The 23,420-nt window shown below is 34.7% G+C and overlaps 4 protein-coding genes across 4 annotated transcripts; all 4 read right to left on the reverse strand.

The window, feature by feature from the left end:
- Positions 1-4,023: 4,023 nt before the first annotated feature.
- On the reverse strand, positions 4,024-5,825 carry LOC106370299 (probable long-chain-alcohol O-fatty-acyltransferase 3). The gene has a single exon (XM_013810336.3). It carries the CDS (start codon positions 5,045-5,047, stop codon positions 4,028-4,030), a length of 1,020 nt encoding a protein of 339 aa, XP_013665790.1. The 5' UTR covers positions 5,048-5,825; the 3' UTR covers positions 4,024-4,027.
- Positions 5,826-9,242: 3,417 nt separating this feature from the next.
- On the reverse strand, positions 9,243-10,741 carry LOC106370298 (probable long-chain-alcohol O-fatty-acyltransferase 4). The gene has a single exon (XM_013810335.3). The coding sequence runs from the start codon at positions 10,537-10,539 to the stop codon at positions 9,526-9,528; it is 1,014 nt and encodes a 337-aa protein (XP_013665789.1). The 5' UTR covers positions 10,540-10,741; the 3' UTR covers positions 9,243-9,525.
- Positions 10,742-13,075: 2,334 nt separating this feature from the next.
- Positions 13,076-14,772, reverse strand: LOC106370296 (probable long-chain-alcohol O-fatty-acyltransferase 1). Its single transcript, XM_013810334.3, has one exon. It carries the CDS (start codon positions 14,500-14,502, stop codon positions 13,468-13,470), a length of 1,035 nt encoding a protein of 344 aa, XP_013665788.1. The 5' UTR covers positions 14,503-14,772; the 3' UTR covers positions 13,076-13,467.
- A 1,167-nt stretch (positions 14,773-15,939) lies between these two features.
- On the reverse strand, positions 15,940-21,112 carry LOC106371417 (FHA domain-containing protein PS1). The gene is made up of 7 exons (XM_013811485.3): positions 20,749-21,112; positions 20,412-20,632; positions 19,677-20,294; positions 17,318-19,525; positions 17,105-17,240; positions 16,458-16,822; positions 15,940-16,379 (listed from the first exon to the last, which is right to left on the reverse strand). The coding sequence occupies exons 1-7, from the start codon at positions 21,002-21,004 to the stop codon at positions 16,128-16,130; spliced, it is 4,056 nt and encodes a 1,351-aa protein (XP_013666939.3). The 5' UTR covers positions 21,005-21,112; the 3' UTR covers positions 15,940-16,127.
- Between the last annotated feature and the right edge of the window lie 2,308 nt (positions 21,113-23,420).

Here is a 23,420-nt window from a genome sequence, read left to right on the forward strand (position 1 = left end):
CTTTGGATTCAGCCTCAATCTTTCCGCAAACAGTTGTGCAATTGACGAAGTCTTCAACAATTTCGAGTAACCAGACCTTATGCAAGTGTGTTCATTAACATACACCTTTATTTGCAGCTTATGCTTCCTCTTTTCATACGAACAGTACACCCTCCAAGGACAATCATATTCAGTGTCCGAGCAAACAGCACCAAGCTTCAGTTGTGATGAAATATATAGCTTAACGTCGTATCTTGTTTTCAATGAATACCTCAAAAGAGCTTGCTTGAACTCAGCCGCAGAAGAAAATGTCTTCCCCAAAGCCAAAACCTCATTGCTTAATGCTTCATCCTCTCGAGCTTCCCTTCGCGCATCCTCTTCTTCATCATCAGATGATATAGGATCAGGTATATTATCTTCTTTCCAACAGTCGTCATCTCCGCTCTCATCATCTTCTCCTCCATCATTCCTTGCGACATCTCCAAAGTGTGTAGGTAACACTTCACAAGCTTCTTCTTCAACTCGAATGCCACATGTTTCTTCTTCCTCGACATCATTCTCTTCAGCTTGTTCTACCAATTCATCATCAGAATCGTCAACAATGGCTTCACAGTCATCACCAGGTACACGTTCACGCTCCTCTCTGTTGACGTCCTCAACTTCATTCCTCTCCATATCATTGTTTTCAACCACAACTGGGGATTCATCTTCGTGTTCTCTTGGCTTAGGTGGACGGATAGGAATCTTTTTCCTTTTTTCCTTGGGGTTCATGGTCAGATTTTTACGAAGAATCAGAGGATAAGTAAATTGCAGTCTTGGATTAGGAGTCTAAGGGGAAGGAGAAGAGATGAAATCGATAAGTTAGGGTTCATGCAGTTTCTAGTTCTAAAACGACTTTGTTTACGTCGACGTTAACACTAAACGGCCGTTTAACACTTATTAATGTTGACTAAGCTAGTATCTAAAACGGCACAGTCAACATAAGTTTGTTATTTTCTTAGGTTAATGAAGAGTTTGTGTATTTTTTGGTAAATTTGAGTAAGTTCAGTATTTAAATGCCCGTTTTCTCAAAATTTAAGTGATACAATTCACATCTTTTTTTGTAGTGTAAATACTTAAATTTACATAAAAATAGTGTGTGAACACATTAGATTGTCTACGATAAAGTTAGAAAATTAGTGTGTGAACACCTTATTTCCTAAATGAGTGTGAGGCTGACACGTAAGCATTCTAAAATTGAAATGATTGTGAGGTTGATACGTGTCAATGTGTTTGAACATATTTATTGCAAATGCTTCTCTTTTATATATAGGGGATTATGTCAAAAAAAAAAAAACGCTACACACCAAAGTTGGCAACTCTAATGGCAAAAACCACTATCGAATGAAGCAGATGAACAGAGAGATACGTATTAGGGGGAAGTGGATAGACAGGACCTTTTATCCTGGTTGATAAGTAGTAACAATAAGATATTGAGATTGTTGCTGAAACCCAAACCTTCATGAAGTTCTTGTGTTCTTCCTCCATCTCTCTTAAATCTTATGTTTCTTTTCCAATCATTTCGCTTAATTTACATAAAATAATTGGACAATTGTTAGAAGAACCAGTTTTTCCTTTATCACTTTCTCAAATAAAAGAATCTACAATTTTCATAAGAAAAAGATTTTTTTAAACTTATTTTTTGTAGTTAACAACTTTTTGGATTTAGGATATACTTTTTCAATTTAGTATTAAAAAAACCTGTAAAACATTTTTGCTTACACCACTTGAAAGTGTTGAGTTCATCATCCCTGTCCCATCCCTCTTTTTTATGCATTGTTTACTGAGGTTTTCAAACTTACTGGTTGCTTGTGTCAGAAGAATTAGGATGAATCATAGACAAGAACCAATTAAAAACAAGGGCTTGTGGTTTTACGAGAACCAATTAATGTTCTATACTGAGGATCCTTCCTTTGTGCATCTCATTTGCGGTAATTTTAATCATGTTGTTTCTGATCCACACGTGGTGTAGATATATGTAATAAACTAATAATCATTTGCTGAACAACAAGTTGATTTTTTTTTTTTATAAATGAACAACAAGTTGATGATCTAACAGTTTACGATTTGACATCTACTAACCCCCCACTATTTTTCTTTTAACACTGGATTTCTCATAGAAGTTTTGGGTAAACACCCAAAGGGGCAGAGCCTCAAACGTACATCAAAGCAAGCGATAAGAAAAAAGAAAGTAAAGAAAAACAAAACTACTAATAGGCAGCAATACATCAAACATATCTCTCAAGACTGGGGTAGAGAGGAAGATCACGGTAAAGAACGAGCCGCTTCCTGAGCAAGCAAATCTTGGAGCCAAGAAGGACCACCTGTAGCAACATATATAAGATTGAAAGCGACTGTCTGAAAAGTAATCCAAAAGTAAAGATTTGACATCTACTAACCCCCACTCTTAGAACCCCTTTTTAGCTTTATTTGGAAATACAAAAGTAATCCAGCGTTTTGACTAAGGGCATCTCCAACAATGACACCAAATTTGATGTTAAAATTACACCAAATTTGATGTTTTGGTGTCAATTTGTTTTTGTCATCTCCAACAATAACACCAAATCTTACACCAAAAGTAATATTATATATTATTTTATGTTTTCAGTTTTAAAACTTTTATATTTCTATTATTTGTAATTGATAAATAATAATTTTGTTACATCAAGATTATATTTATATTTTATTATTTGTAAGTGATAAATAATAATAGTTATTTACTAATTTATTTTGAATATAATAATAAAATAAAATTAAAATTTTAATTATATGAAAATAAATTAAAAATAAAAATAATAAAATATTATTTATGTTTAATTACAAATTTGATAGTAATTAAACTATATTTTTAAATGAAACATATTAAAATGTATTTTAGAAATTTTGTGTGATGAATATTATTACACCAAATGTTAAAATAAATTTAAAATAAAAATAATACAATATATTTATGTTTAATTACAAATTTGATAGTAATTAAACTATATTTTTAAATGAAACATATTAAAATATCTATTTTAAAGATTTGGTGTGATGAATAGTGTTACACCAAATTTGGTGTAATACTATTCACATTACACCAAATTTGGTGGGATTGTGTCAAATTTAATGTCTTGTTAGAAATAAAATCACACCAAATTTAGTGTTTTGGTGTCTCGGTGGAGATGGTCTTAGAAAACATAGGTCCATCATCCATGTGTGGGTTTGACGTTCTGTTCTCCTTTTCCGGTTTCACTGTTCCAGGCAACTACATTTCATTCAAATTGATATATAAAGTGGTGAGACTTACCACTTTTTTAAGTATCAGAGCGTCACAAATTTTAATTTTTCATGTTCGGACGGTTTAACTAAATGACCGAAACACAAAACAAAACAAAACAAAACAAAACAAAACAAAACAAAACAAAACAAAAATGGTTGCTCTGAAGAGTCTGGTAGTTAATCTAGTGTTGTTAATTCAACTGAAAAAATACACAAAATAAAGCTTAGAGGTAATAGAATTGAGACCAAACTAATAGTAATTTAGAAGAAAAAGAGAACCTAATTGGTTGACAAAATCAACTTTATGGGAGAATATTGAAATTTAACTTCAATTTGGATAATTATGAGCCGGTAGTCCAAATAATAAAAATTAGACCAAATCCAAAAGATATCTCACTTGTTTCCAACTTCTTTAGTGATTTGAGAAACAATTTATTAAATATCATGCTATGAAATTGGAGACTTCTTTAAAAATAGCCTGTAAACTAAAGAGGTGATGGTAAAAAAAAGGTATGATAAAAAGAAAAATCAAAGGAACAAGAAAATTATTCCTGAACATAAGCTTTCATGTCTTGACATTAATACTTCATCAGTTAGAAACTTATAGACCGAAACGTTCCACGATTGGACAATAACACTAGATGATCCGAATCTGCTTAATAATGTGTTTAGCTGTCCGAATCAAAAGTAATACAATTTGATAATCCAACTATAAAAATAAAACACAGATATATCCATCATCCATGAATCATGAACCAAAATTAAAAAGCTTGTGTTTGACAAAATCAATGCACAACAAGACTTCGTTAGGGAGTTTCTCAAACATGCCATTTCTTATAAGAGGAGGGAAAAACAACCAACCAGTCGTCAAAACTACAAACCCTACCGTAAGCGGTCGTGAAACCATATGACTCATCTTCCACCGCTGCATAAACGTCCTCTTCTTTACTGCTACTTCCGCGGCCGTGCAAACTCCATGCAACACAAAGAACCAAGTGACTTCTCCTGTAGGCATCTTATGGGTAATATAAAAGAAGATCAGCTCGTGAACTGCACCGGAGACCAAGAACGTCGCCAAAACCGCCAAAAACCTAGCATGATCGGAGCTCATTTTCCATTCAGCGATTCGCTGCACAGGGTCGTAAACAGCTGGGCGGAGGATCGCTGTGACCATGAGGTTCCACCGGCGACCCCAGAAGTCTTGAAGAGAAGTGGCTAAGTATGGTTCATTGAACTGTGGCTCTAGATCGCATCCGAGAGAGATAAAGACCAAAGCTTTGACGAGCACTAAACCAATCTCAAGCTCCAAATATATATGCAGAGAATATATAATCAATAGCATAGTAGGAGACATGTGTTGTTTGTAATCACACATACGTAACAACACACCAAAGATGACAACTTTAATGGCGAAAACCCATTTGGGGATCTCGTTTTGAGATTTAGGGTTATGTTGAGACTTGATGGGGAAGCAAGTGAAGTAGATGAACCAGGAGAGAGTTTGGGGAAGTGGGTAAAGAGGACCTTTGTCGAAAGAGAAGAGGATGAGTTTGAAATTGGCGAGCCATGTGAAGAAAAACGCTGCGGATCCAGAGAAGTGAACAGAGGAGAAAAACAGAGGAAGGAGAAGGAACAGAACACAAACTGGAAGAACAGAGAGTAATCTTAACACACCGGGTTTGATTCTGGTTGATAGGTAGTAACAATAGGAAACAGAGATGATTATAGAAACCCAGACCTTGATGAAGTTCTTGAGTTCTTCTTCCATCTCTCTGTATCCTTTTTTGTCCAATCACCGAGGCTTTGACTTAAATTTCGTTTGGTTATTATTTATTTTTGGAGAAACTCGATTTAACAACTAAACACGTTACTAAGCAGATTCGGACGTTAAGGAAAAAGATGGATCTAGTTACAGTAACTTCAAAGGGATATAAGGAAAAAGATGGATCTAGTTATGACTTGCAACTTCAAAGGGATATAAGGAAAAATATGGATCTAGTTACAGTAAAACTCTATAAATTAATACTTAATAAATTAACAAATATGATAATAATTAATAAATAAATAAATTTGAGGTCATATCTAGTTTTATGACTTGCAAACAAAGGGAAATAAGGAAAATATGGATTTATATACAGTAGAAACTATATAAAAGCTGACTCTATTAAATATATTGAGTATACAATACCAACACCATAAAATCAAATTTTAATTTTATTTTGCATAAGATATATATTTAAAATATTAAGGTAAATGAAAAAAATTTTGAATAATAATTTCATAAACTTATAAAATATCAAAATCTCAACAGTATTAATTTATATAGTTTTAACTGTACTGAAACAACTTCTGATGGGGTATATAAGTATATATGCATGGACATTCAAATCGTGGTATAAGGGTTTAGATTGAATATTTTAAGCTTCAGTTTTTTTTAATATTTAACGTTTTAGAGATTTTTTGTTTCAAATTAAATGATATATTCAGTTTTCAATAAATTTATTAATTTTTGTGTTACATGAATTTTAATATTATGCACTTTATTTTTTTTATTAAGCGAATTATAGTTAGTTGGATAATTAATTATATGGTGCAAGTTGTTGGATCCAATTTCGGTCGATTCGTGATCGGACCAATATAAGGACGGGTCCAATAGGAAGATAAGAAGTCGGCCCAATAACGAGAAAGAGATGAGGTGGACACAAGACGTGGAGATCCCGAGGATCAAGAAAGTCGTTGAGAGAGATCCGGAAAAGAGACATCTATAAGAAGAAGGAGATATCGAGATAGAGGGGACACGTGAAATACTAGAGAGCATTAGCTATACACATCGACCTCGCCCTTAAGCTCGAGAGTTGCTCACTTTGTAATAGATCTCAGTTATAACCTCGATCTCATTCATTTATTGTATTCAACCCCAATCAATCAAATAAAATCTATTTTCATCAACCGAAATCTGATTATATCGTTGTGTTCTAAAGATATTGTTGTCCACATAATTTTTCTTCTCTAGTTTTACGTTCAAACACTACCAAATACTTAGTGTGGGTTTTAGAATCCACACAAGTCACGAAAGCAATACCAAATCAAGGAAAATTTTAAATACCAGATATGACTTCATTTTTCTTTAATTTATGTGCATACTCCGTTATTTAATTAAACGGTTTCCAAAGAATGCTAATGAATAAGATTTGATAAACGGAAAAAAAAAAATTTTTCATTTGTAAGCAAAAATATTTGATTGAATTAAATATTAAGGGATTGATTGGCAAGTGCTTTAGAAGTGCTGTAAAATCTCCCTACAGTCTAAATTATTTCTACAGCTTAAATTTTTGCCAATCATACTTTGTAAAGATTTTAAAGCTACTGATTTTTTTTTCTTTTAATTTTTTTTTTGCTGTGGAAAACCATAAATTTAGAGCATTTATTTTTTGATTTAGAAAATTTATATGTAAGTCATTGAATCTTTTTAAACCTACAACTAATATTTTATAGCAAAATTATCTACAGCCACATCAAAAAAAAATCTCCAGTTTTATTTCTAAAGCAAAACTACAAAAGCTACATCTCCTTCCAATCATCCTCTAAAAGAACATATATGGACAGTTAAACAGGAAAATTTCTATTTGCTAGGCTAGGCTTTATCAGGACAAAAATTTATAATGATTGTTGGGACATATTTGATATTCTTAGGTTATGATTGGCGACAAAAAAGCGGGACGTATTTGTGTTATGGAGAGAGAAATAACGCACATGGTGCCAATCAAGAAAATAATGAAGTAACAAAACAGTAATCTGTCAAAAACGCACTTGTAAAATCAAAACAAAAAAATATTTTTGTTTCTTCTATTTACTACAAAACCGCACATTAATGTGGAACGCTTCGGTTTTGGTGCGGGACGTGCACTAATGTGCGTTTTTGTTAAAATATTTATTTACTTTTTAGTGTTACATAGTTATTCATATATATTTAACTTTTATTATTAATATAGTTAGATGTATTGATTAATTCTTTAATATTTTAACTAAATTCTGACACATTAACCAACAATAAAAAATCAAACCAACGTAAGAAACAGTGAACTAAATAAAATCATAAATAATAAAATAAATTACATAATCTTTGTATCTAAATATTTCAACAGAACAAAAATGAATGTGTATCTCAATACTCACAATAAGATTTATAGACTTGTTTTATGTTATTATTAGTCAATTCAAAATACTTATTATTAGAAAAAAAATCTTACGTATCAGCTTACTATTCTAATATATATTTAAAAATGATTGGTCACCAAAATGTTAAAAAATATTAGAAAATCTTACGTATCAGCTTAATAATGTCATATATATTAATAATATGAAAATAATTACAACAAAATTGAACTAGAAAATTGGTCAAAAATCAGTTAAACTCATTACAAGCCAGTGATTTGGTTCAATATCAAAATTCAGCTTTTTTATTTAAATTTAAAATAAATCATGTAAACTTAAAGATATTTGTTAATACTTAAAAAAATTAGTTATGTTAGTTATATTGATATATTTCTTTTGTATTATTTATATTTTTTTAACTTTTTCAATTCCGCAAATTATATTTTCACCAATCAAACACAAATCCGCACCGCTAATTTTATCAAAACCGCACTTGTCCCGCAAAACCGCACGAACCACAGTTGGACCGTACCGCACTTCAATTCCGCACCGCTTTTATTATCAAAACCGCGGTTACCATTCGGATTAACATCTTACCATTTAAATATCAAATTGAATATTGACTAAAAAAGAATTCAAATATGATACAGAGCTTCAAACCAGGGTCCCAATCATGCTTAGAGCAGGATTATCGGGAGAGGGGAAGAGGTTTTTAGTGGGGTTTTTAGGTGGGGGGCCCACAAAAATGAAAAAATCGGTTACAAGAAAGCGAAAATAAGAATCGCTGTTCGGTAGATTTTTGAACTGTTTGCGGGCCCTACTAACACGTGGTGGTCCACGATCGGTTGGTCTTTAATTTTTTTTTACTCAGACAAAAAAAGAATAAAATAAAAATAAAAAACCCCATGCGGGGTTTCAGCATTAATCATGGTCTTAGGGCATCATTAGAGCATGATTAATCCGGGGTTTTTAGGATGGGTTTTTAGCGGAAGTTAAGAAACTGTTTCTTAACTTCCGCTAAGAACCCTACTCTAAGAACCCCAGGTTAATCATGGTCTTAACCATAGTCTTCGTAGCCGGGGTTCTTAACAAATGATTTGACACTTTTTTGTTTTTTTTTTTAATTTTTACACTTTTCGGCTAAGAGACGACTTTTATATCTCTTAATCCTTCCGTTCTCGATAGTAAGATGTTTTAGATTTTTTACTTGTTCCATAAAGATAGATTTTCTATATGTTTAAGGTACTTTTTATTTTTTTTTAAACATTAAATGAAAATATTTGAATTGATTAAATTTCATTGGTGAAAAGTTATTAGAAAGTGTATAATAAAGTAAAAGATAAATTAAATTGTAAATATTTATTAAATTCTTAATAAGCGTGAACACTTAAGAAAATCTTACTTTCGGGAATATATAGAGTATTTAAGAGACAGTTCTTAATTTTTCTTAGTTAAAATCTAAGAAAAGTTAAGAACCGTCTCTTAACCGAAGCTAAGAATACCAGTTAAGAGACTAGAGTTAATGATGGTCTTAGTCTCTTGATATATATTAGAACAAAATCATTACCTCGATAACACAAAACATTCACTGAACAAGACTTCTTCACTGACTTGCTTCGCAAGTATTTTCCATTGTGCGTCTCAATCTTCTTGAATTTACAAATACTGTCTTCGGACCAACCCTTTTATTGAGGTCAGAGTATCCTCGATGACCAAACATCTCGTTAAGACCATTCCTCAAAGATGGTGCAAAGAGAAACTGATCTGGTATTAAAATTTAAAAGAGGTTATGGCTGTTCTACTAGAATAAGAGTGATAAGATATTATCAGATGCTTAATCCTTCATTTAGAATGATATTGCCCGTTTTAAACATAAGGTTTCATGTTTTGACACTAAATTTCATCAATTAGATAGTTTAAGATAATAAAAAAAAAGATAAGATCATTTAAGACCAGAGATGTTCCCACGACAGGACGTGTATACATTAGATGATCAACTAAACTAAAACCACAATTAGTGTATTATGAAATTCCACAAAGTAATACAATTCGATAATCCAGCTATAAATAAAACACACATACATCCACTGGTCAAAACGTAAAGAACTTGTGCTTGACAGAATCAATAAACAACAAGGCTTCGTTAGGGAGTCTCACAAACATGCCACCTCTTATAAGAGGAGGGAAAAACAACCATCCACTGGTCAACACAACAAACCCTACCGTTAGTAGTCGTGAAACCATCGGACTCATCTTCCACCTCCCCACAAACGTCCTCTTCTTCACCACTACTTCGGCAGCCGTGCAAACTCCATGTAACACAAAGAACCAAGTGATTTCTCCTGTAGGCATCTCACGGTTTATATAATAGAAAATCAGCTCATGAACTGCACCGGAGACCAAGAACGTAGCTAAAACCGCCAGAAACCTAGCATGATCAGAGCTCATTTTCCATTCGGCTATTCGCTGCACCGGGTTGTAAACAGCTGGCCGGAGGATCGCCGGGACCATGAGGTTCCACCGGCGACCCCAGAAATCTTGAAGAGATGTTGCTAAGTATGGTTCATTGGACTGTGGCTCTAGGTCGCATCCAAGAAACATAAAGACCCAAACTTTGACGAGCATTAAGAGAATCTCAAGCTCCAAATATATATGCAGAGAATATATAACCAATAGCGTAGTGAAAGACAAGTGTTGTTTGTAATCATACGTATGTAACAACACACCAAAGATGAGGACTTTAATGGCGAAAACCCATTTGGGGATCTGGTTTTGTGATTTAGGGTTTTGTTGAGGCTTGATGGGGAAGCAAGTGAAGAAGATGAACCGGGGGAGGTTTTGAGGAAGTGGGTAAAGAGGACCTTTGTCGAAGGAGAAGAGGATGAGTTTGAAATTGGCGAGCCATGTGAAGAAAAAGGCTGAGGCTCCAGAGAAGTGAACAGAGGAGAAAAACAGAGGAATAAAAAGAAACAGAGCAATAACTGGAAGAACAGAGAGTAATCGTAAAGCACCAGGTTTGATTCTGGTTGATACGTAGTAGCAATAAGATACAGAGATGATTGCATAAAACCAAACCTTGATGAAGTTCTTGAGTTCTTCTTCCATCTCTCTAGATCTTCTTCTTTGTTTTTTTTTTTTCGATCACCGAGGCTCTGACTTAAATTCTGGTTTGGTTATTATATGTTTTAAATGATCAGATGAATCATGCACGTTCTTAATATAAAATCAGGGAAATTTGATTTGACAGCTAGACACAATGTTAAGCAGATTCGGACTTTAGAAATTGCAACTTTCCTGGGAAGCTATCTCTACTCCAGGAGATGGAAAACAATTGTAACAGAATAACTGGGGGGGAAGGGGGGGGGGCATTTATTTCCTTTTTCTAGAATAAAATTGTTTTAGTGAATAAAATTAATATTTGAAAGAAAAACTTGGGAACCGTGCATATACAGACTGGCAGTGAAGATAAATAGGAACAAAATGTGGATGGTTGCATTTGAAGCTACCAACAATCAAAAGCTCTCATTGGTAATTTTCAAAATGCACATGCTGGAAGCTTTTAGTTGACTTTATTAGTTTGTTTATTGGGCAACGTTTTCCAGGTTTTTTTAATATATGAACTTTTATATTTTATAGCATTTGTATATACATTTTATTTATTATTTTATTTTATTTGCTAGATAACTAACGGTATGTTTGTTTAGAACGAAAAAATAAATATCTTAATCTATTTCTATAATTTTAAAACATCAATTAATAAAAAAATGTAGTATTATCAGTATTGAAATTCCATTTGATTTTATACTATTTAATGATTATTTCATTTATACTAGTCTCAGCTTTAATACAATTTCTGTTTTAATTTGATGTTTTAGAGATTATTTCCGTTTCAAGTAGATAATATTAATGTAGATATTATTGAAAACACATTGTTCCATGAAACTGAAACATAGCCACAGCTGTAGTAAAACATACATCTATACTATTAAAACAGAATCTCTACTAGGATTATACCTTTGATTTTAGAGTTATTTACAATACTATGCCATTCCCTTATTTATATTTTTTAAAAATTTATTTTTGAACAAAAATTAAACACACGTTAATACCTATTTTGAAACTTAAATCTTTACCATATATACTATATTCTCTCATATATCTAAAGAATATCCCAAAATAAAAAAAAAGTTAAACACTCTAATAATTAAATCTCTCCTGTAAGACTGGAATATAAAATATTTGCTGCTTAATATTTTTTTTTGGTGCAATCGTTATATAATGTATTAAATATAATTACATGACAAAATATTTATGTGATCTACAGCCTAATCATTTACTGTTCTTTCCTACAATTTATTAATAACATCATTGAAATCATTATTATCATTTTTAAACTTGATTATATTTCAATGAGTATACAAATTGTATACAACATACTCATCAAATAAAAACCTATATAAATCGACCAAAAGATCCATGTATTTATAAGTCATCCATCATTGATGATTATGTTGTAATGAGTCCTAAATGAGATGAGTCTAATTTTATAAATCTTAATTTTCAGGTTAAAAAACTTTATACGGTAACAATATATTGTTACAAAACATTTGTTCACAAAAAGAAAAAGAAAAAACATAAACTTATTTTTTAAAACTTATTTTTTTAAAAAATTGTTATAAGCATCAAAAAAATAGTAAACAATATTGTATTTAAACTAAATGATGATAATTCTAGGTAGATGGAACATGCACATATTTATATATATAAAATATTCACAAAACAAAAACTATTGTTACCATCAATTGAAAAATGGAAAACAAACACAGGCCTGTTCATTCAATTAACTAATCGAAATTGAATTATGATAATTTAAAATTAATTCGCAAGCTCAAATATAATTAAAATAATATATTATAAAATTAAAAAGCCAAATAATAGTGAAACCATACATATAAGAAAATATAAAGTATGAAATTTTATTATACACAATAATAGGTTATTTATAAAATTTTAAAATTAGATTTTCAACTGAAAAAGTTCCGCGCTTTCAAAGCGCGGGTAAAAATCTAGTACACAATTAAATCTTGTATATCATAATCATGTATCTCTTCTTTATTATTTAATTTGTTTAAAAAAATAAAAATGGCAAATCTGTGAATATATGTGTTTCTCAGAGCATCTCCAAAAAGACACTATTATGAAATTTCCAAAACTCTATCTTTGAAGTTTAAAAGTGTTTTTCTCTCAAAACAAAACTTCAAATTTAACTTCAACACTATTTGCATTTTATCTTATAGTTTTTATATTTGTCATAATTAAGTTAATTTCATAAAAGTTTGTAAATAACTAAGCACATATATATAAAAACTATTACAACAGTATTAACTAACAAAATGTTATATTAAAATATAAATTTTAAATACAAATAACTTAATTAATATTAAACTTTAAGAAAATACCATATTATTCCATAAACTATTTTTCGTAATGCATATATGATCAATTAGTGTATTTTTAAGTAAAAAATAACTCTTTATTTGTTTAATTTGTAGATCACAAACTAAAAATTGTTGAAATCAGCTGATTTTAAACTTGTAAATACATTAGATCTGAACAAGAAAGTAAAAGAGAAAAATAAATATTGCTAAAAAAATTAACTTCTATAAATGATATCAAAACTCAGTGAATACATTCGATCTGATAAAAAAGAATCATAAGAAATAGACATCAAAACAACAACCATCTTCGGTCAATCGGTTAAACAAGAATTGTAAGAAATAGATGCTTTTATGGACTGTTGAGACTTTTACGACAATTTTGCATAGGATCAAACAGTGCTGCGATCTATTTCGCAAATAAAAACTTCCGTTGACCCAAAACCCAAATTGCAAATTTGCCCACAATCCAATTTTTTTCCTGCACAACGTGTCTCACACTTCCAAGAACATTATCACACACTGAATATAATTTTTAAGTTTGGTTGCTTTGCTATTAGTATAAACTATAAGTCGCTGTATAAAAAAAAATAAAGGATCATGAAGAAGAAATGAACAACTTGCGTTTGGCAAAGTCAATAACCAACAAACATTCACTAGTCGCTCTCTCATGAACATTATTTCTCAGCAGTTGAGGGAGGAAGAGCCAAACGCCCGTCACGCTCACAAACGCCATAACCGCTAGACCCGAAACAGCGCGGTGCGGTGGCGTCCACCGCAGTGTTCTCTTCACCACTATCTCTGAAGTAGTGGCAACACCTTGCAACACAAAGAAACAAGTTACCTCCCAAGTTGGAGGCAAACGGATTGCGTAAAAGTAGATCAACTCATGCATCAGTCCCGAGACAAGGAACGAGGCCATGACCCCGACCAACACAGCTATGTTTGCTATGAAAAAGCGTGTGAAAAAACGCTGCACCGGAATGTGGACGGCTGAGCGTAGGACAGCTGAAACCATAAGGTTCCATCTGCGGCTCCAGAAGTCCTGTAGAGAGGTGGCTAGATAGGGCTCGTTGAAAACCGGCTCAATGTCACAGCCGAGAAGAGTAGATACAACTGCCCCGACAAACACCAGAACAAGTTCCGCCTCAAGGTAAATATGGAGACAATATAGAGCCAAAACAACAAACCGAGGCAAAACGTCCTTGTATCCATAGACATGTAACAAGACACCAAAGACCAAAACCTTGACAGCCAAAACCCATTTAGGCATAGGTTCATTCTTACGATTCGTGATCGCATTTGGAGATGCTTTTTGTCTGACTTTGATGGGGAAACAAGCAAAGCAGAAAAAACGGCAGAGGTTTGAGGGAAGTGGACATAAAGGTCCTTGATCAAAAGCAAAGAGAAGAAGATTGAAATTTGCGAGCCATGAGAGGAAAAGAGTTGAACTGCCGATAAAGTGCAAAGAAGAGAGGAACAGAGGAAGAACAAGAAACAGAATGCATACTGGAATAACGGAGAGAAGACGAAGAACACCTTTGGAGATTCTAGATGATATGATATAACAATAAGAGATGGAGATCAAGGCAAAGATCCATACCTTGCTTAAGTTTCTTAACTCTTCTTCCATTTCTTAGATCTGTCCTTTGCTAATTCTGGTGAAACCATCGGATTTTGACGTGGTCCATGATTGAAGCATCACCACAAGATGTGACATGATGTTTAAATACGTTTGGTAGCTTTCCTTTTTTATAATATTATTATTAAACAGCCGAAAAGGGCCACACGCCAAGACATGAAAGTAAGGAAAATAGATAACACTCGCTCTATGGGTGTGCCAAAACCACATAATCTTAAATATTTTTCTTAAATTTCTTCAAGATTCAGAGCCCTAGAATATTTTTAAAGAATGCAATCTACTTATTTTAATATTTCCTAAACGAAAAATGATTTTGCAACATGTTGGTTCTACAATCACTTTTACAAAAAAAATATGACATATCTGCTAAAATTGATGACATGTACAATAACATTCAATGTTGATTTATATTTTTCGAATATTTTTTAGAATATGATAATAACTCATACATTTCATTTAATGTTGATTTATAATTTTGGTAAACTTTTTAGAATAAGATAATAACTAAAATATGACATTACAAATTATATTAAATTTTTATTAATTTTATGCAAGTTGATTTAATATGTTTAACCAAAAGAAATAAATAAAAAATCTGTCTGATATTATAATTTTAAATATATATACAGATACATTCTTAAATATAATTTAAAATAAACGAAATTATTTTCATCAAAATTTTATATCTAACTAAATTAAATTTATATTAAAATATTGGTAAGAAAATAATAAAATCTACAATATTAATAAAAAAATTGAAATCTAATTTAATTTTTAAAATTATTATTACACATGGTGCAGAAAAATACCTAGTAAAACTAATAAATATATTACATTTTCTCTCGTCATTTGTTTTATTATGTTTTGAAATGCTAAAAAAGATTTCACCAAATCTATTCGATGTTATATTTGACGATTCGATGGTTTGTAGGACTTGAGGATAAGTGGTCGGACGAAAAGAGTGAACAAACCGAGTAAAGAGAAAAGAAAGAGGCTTTGTCAAAAGCATCCAAGAAGAAGCATAAATGGCATTTTTCTCAGTTTTCTTGTGGTCATTACATTTTCATATAGATATATATATATCAAAGGTTTGTTATGTGTAGATATATGGAAACTGCATAAAAATCATGGGTTCTAACCAAGGTTCTAAAAATCGGTTTTGTTTAAGTGAAAAATGAAATATACATTTATATTATAAATAAAACGAAAAATGATTAAATATTTAAAATGATTGCTTTAATGAAAAATATAATATATAAATTGTAAATAAAAAGATATGAAAATATTTTATTCAGATTTTATTCAGAGAAAATATGGGAATATTTATTTATTTTTTTATAATAGTTAAATTAATTCAGATATGTATGCAAAAATGTATTTAAGTAATTTTTTAAGGGATTATCCAACTTAAAAAAATCACACATGAAATGAGGTTGTAACTTCTATTTTAATAGAATAGATTCTAATTTTCGAAGGTACGACGAAGACAGATGTAACTCCAACAACAAAATGTCATGATGATATGAAAATGTCATTACCCTAAAAAAAATCCCATGTGTAAGCGAGTTGAAGTGATTTGGCTTACATGAAATTTGAGAACGAAAAAAAGAGATGCATCAACGAATGTGGCCATACTGAGAGTTATAGAGCAGTATGAGCTTCAAGCCTTTTGCTGCTGTTGCACCAATCTCTCCTCTTCTTCCTCCATTGAACGTTAGCTTCCGGTTGTCGTACCTTTCTCTAAACACAGTATCGTCTTCATGACTCCAAGTCCTTCCTCTCGGCAAACTCTCTGGCCACATAAACCTCTCCGAGTACGGATTCTTCAGACTCTCGTAGAACTCGTGTGCCGTCTCGCACATTACACCCTGAATCCAAAACCAAATTGTTCTTATTACACAAAATTGCTTTGTTATAAAATACTTAATATAGATCAATAAAATCACCTCTGCCATGGCTTTGATCTTGAGAGTTACATCGTTGCTAAGAAGAACGAGTTGTACATCTCTGTTACGGTTTCTGTGAAGAAGTGCACATTCGAGAACTTGATCTTCTGATGTAGGAGAATCGATCTCCGGTGCATAACTATTCCAGTCAAGTGAAAACGGAAATGAATATCCATTTGACTGAGAAGTGACTGGTGGTGTTGGTGCAGTTGCTTTAGTTTCCTCTGATGGGCTTTGGAGTTGAATCCACCATTTGGTACTAACTTTACACTCTTCGATCCAATCCAGAGCTGAGGAAGCCATCTCTGCTGTTCTACTAAACAGAAGACAGCGACCGCGCTTCATCTCATTTAGTTCCCTTAACACTGAACAAATAGTAGAAATATTGTCAAGAAGTCACTGATTCATATGAGAAATATAAATTTGAATGATTAAAGAAAATTCAGCCTCAGAGGCATGTTTGTTATCCTAAGACTACTAGAACTTATGTTTTCACGTAGACAATTATACTCGGTTCATCTTCCATATGCATTTGCAGCCTTGTCGTTTAGAAATGTAAATGGTTTTATGGTTTGTCTTTAGGCGCTAAGTGAAGACGGAAATTATTATCAGTGTGTGAAAATACACAGAGGGTTTAAGATTTTTACCTGTTCTTGGTACGACTATATGTGTCCCCTTGAGACCTTGGAGTAGGTGCAATGGTTTCCTAGATTCCTTGTTGAGGAGGGAAGAAGTGTCCAACACAATGGTCCATTTCATCTTGTTCTTACCATCAGAAAGGTTCTAAAACACACAGGGAACTTATGGTTAGGATAAGGACTAACAAAGAATCGAAGACAATCAAATTGATAATGACTTACAGAAGACGAACGAAGCCCCCAAGAAATGTTGGTTCGTGCTGCTGCAGTAGAAGAAGCCTCGGTGTATGATTGGCTCTGCGATGAAGATTTGTCAAGCAGATGTTGAAAAGGTGCTCGTTCAGCTTTCTTCTTTTGTGCCATAGGCTCATGAGCTACCTTTGAGTTGCTGCTCATGCAGTGAGCATCTTGTTTCTGTTCGACCATCAGGTTTTCTTCCACATGAGTATCAAAGAATGGTTTACGTATTGCCTTAGAGGAGGAACCTTTAGTATCCTTAATCTCACCAACTTCTCGCAAGCGTTTTAGCATATGAGAGTTTGGGGTCAGATTCTCCTTGTCAGGAGTAAAGATCTCTGGTTCTAGTTTTCTCTGCAACTGGGCTTTTGGTTTCCCAATCTGTTTTTGCTTTCCTTCACTCTTGTTGGTCCGGACCTGTAGAACAGAAGCAGCTTTCCCCCTCCTAGACCAAATATTGTTTGTGCTCGAGGAGCTTCTAGAGCTATCCATCTCAGACAGTACATCATATCTAACAGCGAGTGTTTGGGGACTCTGGTTTTCTTGGCTTCCAGTATAATCAGAAGGCAGTTTTTGAGTAGGTTTTGTAGCCTCCTTATCAGCATATCCTTCTCCCTCTATTTCGCTTAGGCTGTAAGATTCTTCAGATTTCCCAGAGCCAAATGAGATTTCTGTTTTGGATTCCTGATTTGGTGTCAACAAGAAACGTTGTGCACCACTCTGTTTTTGTTCCTCGGGATGGCCCGAGCTTCTCCCATCATCAAATATTTGTTCAGTCTCTCTGCTCATTGCTGATATTTTGTTCTGATTTCCTGCGAGGTTCACTTCACTCAAGATCTCAGATGGATCCCCGAGTTCACTCTCAGGAAGTAGCTGCCTACTCGACCATAGACTTTGGATATCTTCCGTCTTGCCAGCGAACAAACAATCAGATACTATACTGACTTCGCTTGAACTGATCCTGGTTTCTCTGTTGCTCTTTTTCTGTAGGTTCTGACTATCGGCCTCTATGGCTACTTCAGAGTCTAAGAGGCCTCGGGCATCTCCTACTAACTTTGGCTCAATTTGAGGACAGGAAGATACTTCAATAACTGGCCTAAAGACCTCAGTAACTCCATTCTCTTGGTGACTCTGAACGTCAGCTTTAGTTAGTGGTTCGGTAGATGCTTCCTCTATTTTCTCTGTCACAAAACCTATTTCTTCGCTGACTTCTTGACGAGGGCTCATAATCTCAACCTCTGCAGACAGTTCAAATGCAGAACAACCCGGGGATTCAAGTAATGGAACAAAAGCAGATTTACCGCTCCTAGAGCTATTCATCTGAGACAGTGCATCATCGCTTATGCCATCTTCAGTTAAAATTTCTATCAGTCGGTCAGATTGAGAAGAGGAACTGGGAGATACCTCAATTTCTCCATTGTCTACGTGAATCTGATTTTCAGCCTCAGTTAGTGGTTCAGCATATACTTCCATTACTTGCTTGGTGTCACACTCATTTTCTCCACAGACTTCTTGACAAAGGCTCAAAGTCTCAACCTCTGCAGCCAATTCAAAAGAAGCACAACCTGAGTCTTCAAAGACACCATCAATCTGTGCCTTTCTTAGGAACTGGGAGCTGCAGCTACTTGGATATTCTGTGTTGGCTTCTATAATATCCACGGTCAATTCTGCTGAAGCCTGGACAACATCTGTGAGCTGTAGCTCTTCTGTCTCAGTGGAATCTCGTGGGAGAGGAAGCGGTGAAGTCTCCTTTGCAGCTAGATATGGATCATCCTCCCCATTAGGGACTGAAGACTCTATCATATCTGGCATCACATCCAGAAGCAGACCACCGTCTCCTCTGACATCCCATTCATCAGCCTCTGCAGGAACTTCAAGCTCAGAACAAGCTAAGGCCTCCGGGTAGCTATCACTCTGCGGCTTACTTGAGCCACAGCTGGTAATTGGCATTTCTGCTGCGGCTTCTTCAACATCCAACTCCCCCTTTGACGAAGTCTGCAAATCTTCACTGGATTGTAGCTTTTCTGTATTGACAGAATCTCTAGGTAGTGACGACAAAACGCTTGGAGGTGCAGCTGGCAACAAAACTTCCCTTGTTGTATCCTCATCATCCTCACTAGGGACTGATGAACCACTTCCTTCAGACGTCACATATAAATGTCCATCTCCATCATCACCTGAATCCGCTAGTGACTGCAATAAAAGCAAGATTACACATCTAGGCAAAGAAAGTAACTGGAGCCAAGCAAGATAAGGAAAAACAGATAAACAAACAATAAGTTTCAGTGCAGTTAAGGGCTTAGCAAAAGCTAGAGGGAAGAAAACATATGAGAGAAGGCCGAACCTGAAGTGCAACCATTTGATTTTCTCCACAGACTTCTTGACAAAGGCTCAAAGTCTCAGCCTCTGCAGCCAATTCAAAAGAAGCACAACCTGAGTCTTCAAAGACACCATCAATCTGTGCCTTTCTTAGGGAGCTGCAGCTACTTGAATTTTCTGTGTTGGCTTCTATAACATCTGTGAGCTGTAGATCTTCTGTCTCAGTGGAATCTCGTGGGAGAGGAAGCGATGAAGTCTCCTTTGCAGCTAGACATGGATCCTCCTCCCCATTAGGGACTGATGACTCTATCATCTCTGACATCACATCCAGAAGCAGACCACCGTCTCCTCTGACACCCCATTCATTAGCTTCTGCAGGAACTTTAGGTTCATAACAAGCTAAGGCCTCCGGGTAGCTACTGCTAATTGGCATTTCTGCTGCGGCTTCTTCAGCATCCAACTCCAACTTTGATGAAGTCTGCAAATCTTCATTGGATTGTAGCTTTTCTGTATTGACAGAATCTCTAGGAGGTGCAACTGGCAACAAAACTTCCCTTGTTGTATCCTCATCCTCACTAGGGACTACTGATGAACCACTTCCTTCAGACGTCACATCCAAAAGTCCATCTCCATCATCACCTGACTGCAAAAAAAAAAAAGCAAGATTACACATCCAGGCAAAGAAAGTAACATGAGCCAAGCAAGATAAGAAAAAAACAGATACAGTTTCAGTGCAGTTATGAGAGAAGGTCTAACGAACCTGATGTGCAACCACTAGATTTTCTGCTTCAAGCTCTTCATCTTGTTCCATCGGTATAGATGGTGGAACAAATGGATTATCGGAATCATACGCACGGCTCAGTGGAATCCAATGTAACCTATAGATCCTAGTCGAACCCCCAATCCTAATAACATCACCTTCCTTCACCTCAACACACGCATCTGGCTCAACTTTCTGATCCGCAACCCATGTCCCATGCACTAAATCGAAAAATTCAAATCAAATCCAATCCAATCAACAACAAGAAACGCATACACCGAGAGCCAAATCGACGAGGAAACAGTTTAATTTAAGAAATCGAAGAGATGGTTGGTACCAGAGGAGAGATCCGTGACGAAGAGCTTCTGACGAGAGGGGAGAGAGCGGATCTGCAAGTGGAATCTGCTGATGCTAGGATGCGTCAGGAGAATATCGCAGTCCGGATGCCGGCCGACGAGCAGAATCTCCTCTGCCTCCGGCGAAGAGAAATCGGGACTACTGTTGTTGACGACGAATATGTTTTTGAGAATCGCGCCGTTTTTTAGCACAGTGAAGACGGGGATCGTCTTCTCCGGGGCTCGTTGGTTCTCCATCGCCTCCTCTTCCTCGACCTCCTTCAATAGTGTTTTTTCAGATCTCGTAACTCTCTTGGCGATTTGTACGAGTTTTGATTTTGAAAATGAGGGTTAGCCGTTGAAGAAAGTGCCGAGAATCGACGACCTATATGTTATTGTTATGTAACGGCTGTTATTATTTCAAATTTGTTAAACCGACTATCTAAATCCTTAGCTTAATCGACGGTTAAGCCGGGTTAGATTCTCTTTCGAATTCAGTTCTGTATCCGGTCAGGGTTATCTTTCCATTTCGGTCTCAAAACTAAACCGAAGTAGAATTTTATGGCTTGGTTATGTTTTGTTTGATTCGAACCATTTCAAAACGAAATACATAAATAGAAAACCACTGGTTGCAAAGTGAGAGAGTCTAACCTATACTAAAAGCAGGATATCAAGCCCTCTAAGCGTGTCCATGTCGGATTAAAAATTTGGACCAATCAGAAAGCTTATAATTGCCATGTCACCATCGCTGAGTTAGACGGACTTTCATTCGGCCCATCCACTCACCCAAACTCTGCTCATTTCAAGCCTTTCGAGTCTCTTCATCTACGCCGATCTCTGAGTTTTCTTTGCGTTATCTTCTAAATATGTTTCGTTCCACCCCCCCCCCCCTCGATCCTTCTCCTATATAAAGTGATATGGTTAAACCTAAATCCTCTCAATATCAGAAGCATACTCTGAAGAAGCTACATCCATGAAATCCATGGGAAAATCTCAGCTCTCCACCTGCAAATCTCCAGTCACCGTCTATTTCAACGATGTCTCACCAGGAACAGCTGATTCAGAGATCCCAATATCAAGATGGAGGTCGCTTCAGAGTGTACCAATCTCATGAAGAAGGTCTTGCATCCTGTTTGAGCACGTAGTACCTTTGTTATGTAAGAATCTCAAAACACTATATTGGTTTTGGTTTGTGGGTTTATATCTCAAAGCTCTCCAGACTCATTAACACCGATATTACCTAGAAGAAATAATAATCTGCAAATCAAACGTCCAGATCAACCGGCAAGGCACTGGCATCTATGTTCTTCAATGAGGTCGGTCCCGGATCGGGACAAACGGAGGCTAACTCATTTCTGGGAATTCATGGGAAGTGAGGTACACGACAAGGGAGAATTTTTAATTGGTTTAGAGCTCATGCTTATTAACGAACAGGTTAGACATGAACTGATGTGTTGATTAATTTTATTGCTTTAGATTTCATTGATTCGTTCCCATTAACTAATACCATTCTACCGTGTTGCTGGCCATAATCTAAACATTTGTCTCACGCACAACTCTATCCTTTTGGAGCTTCAAGATAACCGAGTGGAGATTGACGTAGACAGGTTGAGGTTCCATTCACTTGATAAGACAACTATGGACTCAGAGGTAATATTTTTGGCAAGCATTTTTAAAGAAAATACTCTCTTCATATGCGGTAGTTTTTCTTACTATGCGTGTTCACTTCAGCTGTTAAGAGGATTAGCATGCTTTAAACGATCTGCAGACAAGTTCCAGTGGAAGTAACTAACCAACTTATTTGTGGAGAGCTAAAGCCACTTCTTTTGCTTCTCTTTCTCTCTATCTCTTATATTCTAGGCCTAGCAAGTGTACGCATTTATAACTATTGCTTAGTCGAAATATTCCATGGTGTGTCTAATGTCAAATTTATTTATTTTTGTCTGATTTTCAGGATGAAGATGGTAGATGATCAATGAGTATGTTGACCAGTGAATATTTGATCTGTAGCTAGCCAAGTAGTAAGTGTGTTACTCACATTTACAATACGTAGCAAGATCCTTTTAAATGTATCCCGCAAAAGCATCCAATAACTTTTTGTTTTTGTTTTTGACATTTACAACAGATTTTATATCAAACCTCTCTAGAAAAAGGTAATGTTGCATTTTAGTCAGCTTTTAGTAGGCAAAAGTCTTGAAACTATTAATTGTTTATGTTACTCTTTTTCCTCTTTTTGTCGCAAATGTCTCTATAATTCTATAGCTGGTTTGTATGGGTTAATTTGGTTCCATGTGAATGAGATGACGCATGTGTGGAAGAGCCAAAGAGGAGGCCAGATAAAAAGTTGGTGAAGCTGTGAACCAGCAAGAAACAAACAAAGGTACAATTAAAAATTTCACTATAATATATGACTATCTATCTTCTGGGTCCCCTTTGTTGTTGTCACTTGGAGTCAGAGTCTAAGGAATCCAGCTTAGTGTTTCACAGTGTATACATTGCAATATATATATATTTCAGTCTGATTTACAATCATTGCAGTAGGATTAATCTAACTATTTCATCAACTGGATATGGTCTATGATAGGTTCTCCATCAAATATTCATGGTTTTCGTGTGAGGAGTATCAAAATAGAATTTGGACTGAAGCAAAATATTATCCGTGAGAGACGTCAAC

The sequence above is a fragment of the Brassica napus genome, chromosome A10 (genome assembly GCF_020379485.1).
Source record: "Brassica napus cultivar Da-Ae chromosome A10, Da-Ae, whole genome shotgun sequence".
NCBI lineage: Eukaryota > Viridiplantae > Streptophyta > Magnoliopsida > Brassicales > Brassicaceae > Brassica > Brassica napus.